This window comes from Anguilla rostrata, chromosome 18, assembly GCF_018555375.3.
Source record: "Anguilla rostrata isolate EN2019 chromosome 18, ASM1855537v3, whole genome shotgun sequence".
Taxonomy (NCBI): domain Eukaryota; kingdom Metazoa; phylum Chordata; class Actinopteri; order Anguilliformes; family Anguillidae; genus Anguilla; species Anguilla rostrata.
In genome coordinates this window covers 15,222,066-15,234,207 of record NC_057950.1, presented here as the reverse complement: position 1 = coordinate 15,234,207, position 12,142 = coordinate 15,222,066, and the positions used below count along the sequence as shown (strand labels likewise).

The 12,142-nt window shown below is 37.3% G+C and overlaps 1 protein-coding gene across 1 annotated transcript; it reads right to left on the bottom strand.

Annotated features, from left to right (window-relative positions):
- Nucleotides 1-704: 704 nt before the first annotated feature.
- pkd2l1 (polycystic kidney disease 2-like 1) lies at nt 705-12,142 on the bottom strand. The gene is made up of 15 exons (XM_064316958.1): nt 11,745-12,142; nt 10,776-10,889; nt 9,860-9,987; nt 8,811-9,076; nt 7,959-8,183; nt 7,521-7,749; nt 6,500-6,670; nt 6,017-6,198; nt 5,699-5,819; nt 5,505-5,603; nt 5,189-5,310; nt 4,612-4,729; nt 3,526-3,659; nt 2,758-2,884; nt 705-1,979 (listed from the first exon to the last, which is right to left on the bottom strand). The coding sequence occupies exons 1-15, from the start codon at nt 12,034-12,036 to the stop codon at nt 1,833-1,835; spliced, it is 2,475 nt and encodes an 824-aa protein (XP_064173028.1). The 5' UTR covers nt 12,037-12,142; the 3' UTR covers nt 705-1,832.

The window sequence follows — 12,142 nt, the reverse complement described above, 5'->3', positions numbered from 1 at the left end:
AGATCATTCAGGGTTCCTAAGCTTTACCTCAAGCTCCCCTAAAATGGCCACTCTCAGGCTATAGGGCAAATAGGACTGATCTGCAGCGGAGTGGCACTTTGCTACTGCATGAAAACATGTATTAATCATCCTGTGACTTAATATTATATTTATGTGAAACATATAGCCCTTTATACAGTGAAAATATTTAACTAGTGCAATTATGGTAATACTAATAATAATAATAACAATAATACTAATAATATGTTATTTACATGTACTGTAAATATAAACAAAATATTCTAGCAATGAAAATGTTTTTCCACTTTGCAGACCTGTTTTGGGACCTAATGAATGAAATTAGTTATTTTAACCTTTTGTGTGTTTTAAGTTTGGTACACAGAACAAGTGTTCTTGCCATCTTTCTTGTAATATTTACATTGTTGTATAAATATTAATTTATGTCTCATTTGAGAATTGGTAATTCTGAATAGAAGATGTGGCTGTCTGATGATCTACCACTGATGATGGTTTAAACCAAAGAGACACCACAGTTCCACACTTCTGCCAAAAAAACCCTTGTAAATACTTAGATAACTTTTAGTATATACTAAATAACATATACCACAACTTCATTCATTCAAACTTACTTTTTTCTAAAATAATTGGTCTATTTAATATTCATCTTACAGCAAAAGTCAGTGGCCCGGAAACATATTGCCATAGTGAATAGCCATTTAATTTCTGCAATACTTTCATTTAACGCCATTAATTTACTTTTGCTCTGCATGATTCTAAGGTGATTCAGAGTAGTCTTTATATATACTGACAAACAGACGTAGAGCTCACTGCAGAAATACCATTCATTTAATTTACACAGAAAAAAACTGTCTTTAATCAGACTTTGTCTTTATAAGTTAAGGTCTAGTTAATAGGACAAGAATTCTTGAAATAATGTTATCATACATAGTTGATTCAACCAAAAAATGTCATGATTTTCTTTATCCAGCATATCTCTACATTTATGGTCAAATACGGAGTGGAATAAATATATTAACATATATTCATATAGTAAAAGGTCACCTTCCAAACGACATTTCTAAATACACATTACACTGACACACACAAAGAAAATACATAAAGTATACTTTACACTTACTAATGAAACATACCCATCATATTAACATAAAGTCATATATCTTTGTTTTACATATATTAAGACATGCAGTGCATACAAAGAAGCTATATTACTTTCAGATTTCAGTATAGCAGACATAGCACATGGGTCATTTTAAGACTAGAAAAATATTCGCCTAAACTGGAGTAAAACCTGCTGTTGGTGCATTCTCAAATGGGTTCTTTGGCTCTGGGATTTTGAGACTGGATTACGCTGAATGCACTTGTACTGTACATTATATGGATGTGTAAATCAAATGGAATTTCATCAGTATTTTTATAGAGTGTGACAGAGACAGGGATACAACCCTAATTTATATTAAATTCATAACTTGATTTTAAATACCATCCACTGGGAGATTTTTCTCACCCAATTTAACCCAATTTAACTATGCGTTGTTGACTTTTTTATTATAGACATTTTGTAATCTTTTATTTTCATGACTTCACACAAACAGGTAATGCAAATTTTAATAGTTAAGTTAAAGGGCTGGGAAGAAAAAGTTTTGTAAAGTGTTATAATAAGTTGTATATGGGTATTTTTTGTAAAATTGAAGCATTTTCTTTAAAAAAAAAAAAAAAAAGATGTAAAAAAACCCAGAGCCAATGAACCTGCATCTGAGCAGGTTCTGCAATCTGAGTTTCTTGGCGCCCCCCTGTGGACACCTGGACATGCTTCACATGTGGCTCCTAGAGTAGCCACTGATGGGCCAGTTGGATCCAGCGTACCGATGCTTTAGGTTTCCATAGTTATTAGCATTCTCCCCAAAGGTGGTTCCCATCACAGGGGCCTGTACAGTGCCGTCAGGGGCAGGCCTTTCATTCTGTGGGACCAATGAACAGACATCACTTTAATTCTTTTAATAACTTTAATTCTATCCTCCATTTCACCATTTTTCCCCAAACTGTAAGAATATACGCTATATGGCCAAAAGAATGTGGACTCCTGACATCCAATATTTCATCCAAAATTATGGGCATTAATATGGAGTTGGTCCACCCTTTGCTGCCGTAACAAGCTCCACTATTCTGGGATGGCTTTATACTAGATGTTGGAATATTGCTGAAGGCATTTGCTTCCATTCAGCCAGAAGAGCATTAGGGAGGTTGGGCACTGATTGGGCGATTAGGCCTGGCTCATAGTTGGCTTTCCAATTGATCCCAAAGATGTTGGTTGGCGTTGAGGTCCAGGCTCTGTGCAGGCCAGTCAAGTTCTTCAACACCATTCTTGACAAAATAATGTCTATATGGACCTCACTGTGTGCCTGGGGATATTGTCGTGCTGAAACAGGAATGGGCCTTTCCCAAACTGTTGGGGAAGCACACACTCGTCTAGAATGTGATTGTATACAGTAGCATTAAGATTTGCCTTCACTGGAAATAAGTAGCCTAGGCCGAACCATGAAAAACCCTTTTGGTCATATAGTGTATTTATGCCTTTCAAATAAGGTTGGAAATATGCACATAAACAAGCAAAATTATTTAATTAATATCCTTGTTTAAGTATGATTTTGCACTACACAGAACTGAGTACAGCATGTATTGTTTTTCAGGCTCAGTATTTATTTAGATATTTTTTTTGCAGATTTCAGTTATACTTACCTCAAAGATATGGGCAAGTAGTGTGGGCATTGTTGTATTGTTCTTGGATCCACTGCTGGCTGGGAGGTCCATTTTCCCCATAATGGTTGCTACTGAATCCTCCAGCTGAAGAACCTGCCTAACCAACCTTCAACAGACAAGACAAAACAAAACAGCTGTTATAGAAAAGCAGATGGATGAATATACCACAGCAATGATCCTTCAATGAGAAAATACACAATATTATACTAAGCTATGAGAGCACATTTCTTAAAAAGCTTTAACATTAATAGGTCATTAATAATTAATAATTATTTCAAATATAGGAAATATTTCAAAGTTCATTTCACCTATTTATGCTGATTTGGATCTCCTGTTTCAGAAAAGGTGCCGGTGTTATTATTGTTGTTATTATTAAGCTATTTTGAAAATGTGCTCAGTTTCATAGATGAGTTTAATATCATTGTTTTATTCTTTTCATTGCTAATATATGATTTAGTACTTTCCATTTAATTTTATATTTCTTTTTGGTCTTATGAATTGGATGCCAAAATGTTTTTTTGTTTTCTTATTAGTTTTATACTGTAGGTATGAGAGGCATTATAAGAATTTTTTGGATATTTAATTGAACAGATCAGCGTGAACATGTTATTTTGACCATGTTTTTTTGTAATTAAACAGAGAAAATATGTGCTTGCCTTAATATTCAGAAAAGAACCGCTTTCACCTTATACTTACTGAATACACGCACATCTTATTTAATATTTAAGAAGACAGAAATGTACATACATAGTGAACTCCTCCTGGGACACTGTGATTCCTCCATTACTGTCGCTCTGCCCGTCTTCCTGCTCTTTTGCGTGGGCCAGCACCTTCTTACCATAGTGTTTTCCAAGGGTGTTTATCTCAGCATTTAGAGCATCCTGAGCATGCAACACACAAAATAAGTACAGCTCTGTCTAACAAGGCCCCTTCTCCCAGGCTATGTTACAATTATTCATAAAATAAATAAACATTATTTGTACTCTGTCCCATAACACTGTTAAATACAACAGAGAAATAACTTTAATTGTATTGCACCATATATAGTGCATAAGTACATGTGCAATCGCCAGTCTTCCTTGGTGTCACCATAACAACTGTCAGCATCTAAATCAAAGTTCAACCACATCACAGCTAATTCAGTACAGACAGCAAGAGAACCCCAGTTTCTCCATTTTCAACGAATTAGGACAACAAGTAAATGTCTGCCTCAGTGAGTTTTCCGTATGATCTTAATCAGCTGCTGTGACCAAACACACTAACTAGCTGACTAGAAAACTGGGCAGTAGTTGATTGGCTTGCATTAGCAACAGCGTGAAATAATAAAGAAGATTTTGTGACATAGCAAGAAAAGCAATTTTAACTCTAAAATGCTGCACAGGTAATAATAGCAAATTTGTCTGTCTATAAAAGTTTTTTTTTTTTTTTTTTTTAAACAGGTGCAAATACAGCAATACCCAGGAATTTTGATGACATAGCCAGTGCTCTCAGGTGAACATATCCGAAAGCACTGGTTATGTAAAAAACAAATAGGTATTTTTCAGCAACGGTAATGTGTTGCAGTATGATAGTGACCAATTGAAAAAAGTTGCTCCATTGCCTGTCAAAAAATGTCCACCAGATTGAACATTTGACAGCTGCGTACTGCAGCTGTACATCAGCCGATAGGCTACAGTTTAGGGTGGGGTCACGGTATTTTTAAAATGCTGCCCATTTGTGGACAGGCTGCTGCTGCCCTGTCCACAAATGGGAATAAACTACAGAAACTCCTCCATTTACATGCTTTATGGATCATATGAAGCTGTCAAGGATTTGCTGTACATGTCTACCAACCCTTTTCTCCTTCAGCTCGCGTTTCATATTGGTCTGTTCCTCCTCATCCAGAATGTGGTTACCATCACGATCAAATTTGGAGAACGCTGCTGAGATCTCACTGTCCGCATGGCCCATTCTGAAGGACACAAACAATTTAGGCATCATCACCTTTACCTACAGTACATGGATGGATTACCAGTTCTGTGACAATAGTGAATTAAGAAATAAATAAAATATTTTAAATGGTAAAAAATGGCCAAGTATGTGGACACCTGACATCCAACATCTCATCCAATATTACGTACATTAATATGGAGTTTGCTGCTATAACAACATCCTATATGGAACAGGAAAGGACCTTCACCCAACTGTTGCCAAAAAGTTGGAAGCACAGAATTGTCTAGGATGTCATTGCATTAAGATTAGCCTTCACTGGAAGTAAGGGGCCTAGCCCAAACCATGAAAAACAGCCCCAGACAAATGGGTGTCCAGATACTTTTGGTCATATAGTGTAAATGTTGCTACAGTAAAGGAATGGCTGTTGTGCTTAGTAACACTGTGGTCATTGTCCAATTCTCAGACATCCCTTACTTACTCTTTCAGGGTTTCTCTGAAGTCTTTAAACTCTAGTTCCTTTGATCCTGATTGTAAGGCCTTCTGCACATCAGTGATTCTTTCCTTTTTGAATTTAAGTTTCATAAAGGTCTTCGTGTAGCTCTGAAACGGAAACACAGTTAAATAAATAAGTATTTTTAAAAATGTTTTTGAAAGTTGTTATACACATAAGTTTCATAAAGGTCTTCGTGTAACTCTGAAACAGAAACACAGTAAAATGAATAAGTATTTTAAAAAATGTTTTTGAAAGATGTTATAAGCATGTTAGTAAGTTGTTTCATTGTTTCATGCAATACCTGTTTTATTATATCAGTAATCTGGAGGTCATCTGTCTCCTTGGACAGCTCCTCCTTGACCTCTGAATATGTGTCATTGATGATGGCCAGGAACATATTCTGGAGGACAGAAATAACGTAATTATTATTGAGCAGTTTCTTTTGGCTCAATGATTAATTACTCATTTTTTAATGTGAATAATAAAATTACTTACCAGCAGCACAAAGAAGACAAAGAACACATAGGTGACAAAATATAGGGGTCCCAGAATTCTGTTGGCTTGGTCAATGGCATCGTAGTTAAAATCTCCTAGGATAATTCTGAACTGGGTGAAGCTATAAGACAGAACATTACATGCTCATCAATGGAGTATACTGACCTTATTTTATGTATTTATCATTGTAAAAGTTTTTTGTCATTTGGGGGAGGGGTTAGGAGAGGTTGCTTTCCCTCAAGTTGTTCATGTTATTTGTTTTTATTAATTCCCCCTCTCTTAAATATATCTCAGGAGAAAGTAGGTTGATCCTCTTACATGCATTTCACAAAGGTACTGAAGGACTCCACCTCTGTTCCAAAGACCAGGTATCCCAGCTGAGCATAAGCGAAGAAGACGATGAAGAACATGATGGCGAAGCCCAGGATGTCCTTGGCACAGCGTGCCAGCGTGGAGGACAGCTGTGTCATTGTCTTATTGAAACTGATGTACTTGAACACCTACGGAGGGGCAGCCAAGCATCACAGTGTCACAGTTTCTAATAGACATACACAAGTCAAACAGCTGAAGTGCTAATTAAGCTGACCGCTGATCATAAGTCTAGTTTAATTGTTGACTGTTTTATGAGAGTACGGGTATCTTAGCCAAAAGTAACAGAACATTTAATTATGTTTGTTTGCTAGAGGACATGCGAAGAATAATGTGTAAATAATATTAGAACCTTCCCACCCACCAACCAGAATTATATGGGAAGAATATAAAATCTATCTGTGGAAAAGCACATCTATGGAGATACTATACCTTTATCCATGCAAAGAATAAATTCATGGCATTCATGTTGTTGTACTGGGTTTGCCAAAATGCCAGAAATTCAAAGTCTGCATAAATATCTGGCTGTTCCAGCAGCTTTCCCAGTAATTTATCCACTTTGATGGTCCGGAACACATTGAATATGATTGCAACAATTGCCAGCTGTGGAAAAAAAAACAATTTATTGATTTGAAAATAAATCAAACAAAACAAAAATTTGGAATGAATTGCTGATATATGTGATGATGATATATGTGACATATGAAGACTTGTGAATGCTTTTTACCGGGGCACCACAATCACAGTTCCACACAGCCTGCTACTATGCATAGTAAATAAAGTCTTCAAAAAAAATCAGCGAGATGACAATCCAAATTAAACTCATGTAATGTTGTTTGTCATCAGCAGAGGGAGCCCAATGTCCTGACTATTGAGGGTGATTTCCAGTAGTCTCAGAACCCAGATGGTAAGATCTGGAGAGCGCCTATACTGTAACAGCAATAGGCACTGCAAGGAACATGACAGCTTAGACACTGGTTAGATTCTTAGAAGGCAGTTTGTGAAAGTGTGATATATAATAACTATGCTGCCCCTTAGCCTTCCCATGTAAAGAATATGAGATTTATCGGTGAAAACCACCTCCAAAAAAGGAAGAGTCTGCTTCTAATAGCAGAGCTACCGGACACAGGCTGTACTGCCACTGTCTTGATTTGTATCAGGGCACAAAGCATGGCAGTGCACAGAAAACAATCGCTTTAACCAAGACTGCCTGGTCTTAGTGAGGTCTGTACACAGTTTGTCCTTGGTGTGGTGTCTGTAAGGTTTCTAGCTTGCCTAGCGTACCAGGTGAGGGCTTTGTGAGATTAACTCTTCTGTCCCTCTAACCAGGTTTTCTCTATTTGAATACTTATATTTCCTTGCTATCAGTAGTTAACTCATTTGGTGTGCAGTGGCTCAAAGCCATGGATGTGTGTCTTAAGAAGAAAGAGAGGGGAGCTGGTGCCTCTCTCACCAGAATGACCAGCACGTCCAGAATGTTCCAAATACTTGAGAAATAGGACAGCTTGTGTATGCGTATCTCCAGGGTCTCCTCTACCACATAGTATAAGATGAACACACAGAACACCATTTCACAGCCAATGATGAAGTAGTCCCAGGTGCTGATGTAGCGAATCAGCTTCACTGTCCTGATCTGATAAGATGGTATTGCCCCTCCACTGGCTGGAAATTCAACGACTAGGCTTAAGAAAAAATAACATTGTGTTAAAATTTTGCCTTTTCTAATAGAAAAAAAATATTGCAAAGTTTCGCTCAACTGCTTATTTGTTGTGATTATTGTACATTAACAAAAGGTAAAGAAAAGAAAAAGTAATGCATATTTATACTCTTCTTTGAGAAGAGGGTAGCCCCCAAAACTCCTTATTAATGATACAGTATCAGCAGTTCTAACCTGATGACACAGAATAGATTGATGTTGGCATTGTAAGCAGAGAAGTCGATGAAAACCACCCTGGTTCCACGGTCCAGCCACAGGTTCTGTTTCAGCTCCAGTATCACTGCGGCACTTTCATCCTTGGACATTTTGAGGTCCTGGTAAAAGCCGCCGCCCCCATATGTGGTCAGGATGGCCCAGTGAGAAGAACCCTTCAGCTCCTTCTCAGTGTGGTACTGCCAGCTGCATGGGAATCAAAACATCCCTTTATTTCGCAAATGTCTATTTGTTTCTCAACTTAATAAGCAGTAATTTGTTATAATTGTCTACAAAATGATCTACACGACTGAGAGACAGAGAGAAAAAGAGAAAGAGAGAGAGATAACATTCTCTCTAAAAAGAATAAAATAAAGTGAGTCATCATATATATATACATATATATATATATAACACATTTCAGAAAAAGGTAATTTACCATAACTAGTCTTTTTTAAAAACCTGTACTATACAAATTTGTTTTTATTAGAATAAATGTAAAATCATGTGTTCTGTTCTTCACACCTTAATTAATGTTATTTGTTTCTTTTTTAAATGTTGTGATTATTATTATTATTATTATTATTATTATTATTATTATTATTATTATTGTATGGTGGGTCATATCATAAGTGTTGCATGTTGTTTATGTGGTTTCCAGGTTTCTGTGTCTTACATGTGTTGCTTTGGCAATGTGACTGTAGTTTTCCTGCCAATAAAGCAAAGAAAAATAGAAATTGAAATTGAGATAGAGAGGGAGAGAGAGACAGAGGGAGAGAGAGAGAAACAGACAGACAGACAGACACTAGCAGACTACTTGCAGAGATTACTCACGCAGTTCCATTGATGAGGCCAAATGCAGAAGTGTCCTCTTTCTCGGCGCTGTAGACATCGTAACAACCTGTGATGTTTTGCCGGAAGTCTTTGTGCACCGTGCAGGAGTTGTTCACCACCTTCAGCTGCCTCATTCTGGGGACTCCCAACAGCAAGTTTTCATAGTAGATAAAGGACTGCCCGTTGAGCTGCGCACTTGACTGCAGCGACTGCTCGTTGTACCACTTTGTCCAGTAAAGCCCATCCAGTAATGGTCCCTGTGCATACTTTTCAGATAGAGGAAATATGCATACAGTTGATGCACAACATTCATGGTTAATTATGTAGATTGCATATGTATAAGAGCTACATGTATACTGCAATTAACAAATTTTAAGGGCCGAGCATACTTTAAAAAATGTTTATTTTTTTTAACATCAGGTGAGTTTTTCTTTGTGTGCAGAAGTCGGCTCAGGCTTGTCACATGGGATGTGTGGATAAACAGACACATAGGCTATATGTGAGCAGCTCACTGAGTGTAGATATACATGTCGTATATAAATCAAATATTTGTACACACAGTATGATAAACAAATATATACAGCCACAGGTGTTACTTATGCCTCCATACACTACACAATTTTTGCTATTGCAGACAAATTTTCAGTGTCGAGAGAAATCATTCTACTTGAAAGGGATGCTGAAAGACCATCAGACTCAACAGTCATTAAATGTTAGAGGGCATCCAACTTTAGTTGTCTGACTGGCGTAATTATGGGAGGCATAAGATTCAGTTTTCTTTCACTGATGTGGCTGTTAAATGATAAAGGTATGTGTTATGTGTTATAAAATTAAATAATTAAAAAGCTAAATTGGCTTATCCTGTCCGGTGTAGGGGATTATCAGAATCTCTTTAAGGTTTAAAAAATATTGAGGCTCTTCTGTTTTTGTAATCTCATAGCAATTTACTCTATCCATAAATGGGAAAAACTAACCGCCATAAGCCTGTGATATCGTCATCATCATCCTCATTATCATCGTCACTGAATCAGTAGAAACATGATACTTACATCCCAGAAATCTCCCATGTCACTAATGGACTGAAATGTAACGCCACTCGCACTGGGTGTGTTCACAAACAGATCAGTCATGGCATTATTGTAGTAGTAGGCGTTTGAGCTGGTCATGCCATACGTCACTGAAAGGGAAATATCCGCATTTTACCAGGTAGACATCAATATACTGAGAATAGAAACATAAATAGGTTTACATATTCACAGTGTTAATACAAATGATATTAATGTGCAAGAATACACGTCATAGTGTCAGACACATTGTACCTCTGAGGTAATTTATATAAATAAATAGAAACTTTTGAAGGCATTTGTAAAGACCGGGTAATCAGACTTTGCACACGCATGTAGTGGTAGCCATGCTGAGGAGGGAGATAAGAAATGCCAAATGTTGGCTGCATTCAGGATGTGTCACACAGTGACAGATATAGGCAATAAAACCGCGCACTAGCAGTCCTGGCAGTTTGTTATGAAACAACCAGAAGGATTCACACAAAAGCTTCCGCAAACAATGGTAAATCCTGCCAGGACAAGGGGACAGCAGAAAGAGACGCAGGCCTACTGTTATCAGTCAAAAGCAGAACAAGCGTGTTTGTCTTCCATTCATCCTCAGTGTTTTGCTACACAATGCCATGCTTTTTATACCTCATCTATGGAGGGTGGAGGATGCAATTTGATACCACCGAAGGCAGCAATGTCCAGATATAGAGCAAATAATAAATCAGGAGATAATGGCACTTTATCTTTTAAGAAAACACATTTACGTTCAGGTGTGCTTCACCAAATTTCAAAAGTATCTTTGGCAAATGTTATTTGGCTGCTTTAAGTTCTGTATGTCATTATGTATTCATAACTGATTAGTGACTACACAATAAACCACACAATCTCAAATTTGCTCAGAGGCATTACTTACATAGACATATATCCAGGAGGAAGATGATGTAGACCATCAGCTCTCTAAGAGTAGTCTTTACAAACATCTCCCGGTTCTCTGCTGTGTTCTCTGTCAGTGTGGTTCCCCATAATCCTGTCACATGCACAAAAAATCCTCTTTAAAAAGATATGCACATATAAGTATCCAGTGAATTTTGGTTTATTTTCCTAAAACCCTAATGCAAATGTGTAGAAAAATCTGCATTCAGAACAAACACATGGTCTGGGGTCATTTAAATTATGGACTTAACGTTTTTCTAAATGAAATACAAGTTTTTTTTTTCTTCCCAAAGTTTGGTTAGTTCACCAACTGCTAATATGAAAGAAAATTGTTCGCGCTGAAAAATGCTGGCATTTAATCTTAAGTGAAGGTTAAGGGCAAATACTGACTGAATCCATGCTCATGGGAGGGCAGTCCTTTTTCTCTCTTAAGAATCTTAAGTTTTTAAGTTAAGACAAACCTCTTGAAACAATAATGAAACTGTAATGTAAAGTATTACGAAGCAAATGTTTTTACAAAAGAACATTTCTACTTATGACCATTTTTCTATGCAGAAATTAAGTTAATGCAATCATTAATTTCTGCATATATATCTGTTTTTGACTTTAGTTTCATTGTTATTCCAGGTAAATTACATGACAACTTATAGTCAATATATTCTGAAATAATATTAACATGTTCGAAAATGTGGAATAACATTTTTTTCTGTCCCATTAATAACATGTTTTTACTCACTCATAATCTTACATGTACTTAAGTTACAAAATAAATAAAATACACAGCATTATACATTACTTTTCAGGGAAAAATAGAACTACACTGTGCAATAAGTAAGACCAAAATTTTCTTGCAAGTAACGTGCAAGTATATTCACTTGCTTGTGCCGGTATTTGAGCCCAAGCACATATATTTCTATACTGTACATATGAATAAACGCAGCATTCTTACCGCGCACTGCTCGAGTGATGAAAGAACAGCATCCAGTGGATGGTTTCCCCTGGTGGTCACTGGGGCTCTTGGACTCAGCAGCCACAGGAGCAGGCAGGTCCAGCTTACATGAGCTGCCATAGGGGTTCGCCAGAACAGACTTTGGGTTGTAGATGGTGCTTAGGGGCGAGAGCGGGGGGGAACGGCTGTACCCCAGGTTCACTACGCCTTCGCCCCCCAAGCTGTCCAATTCACACTCCAGCGAGGGGGTGAAGTGACTCTCTGCCCGGTTGTTCAGGAATGAAGCCTGCATTATGTTCAAAGTGCGGCAGCTGCAGCAGTGGTAAAGGAATAAGTGTGAGACTGTACGAGGTCAGTGAGGATTTCAGTGCAGATTGTCAGCGAGCTGCACGTGCAAA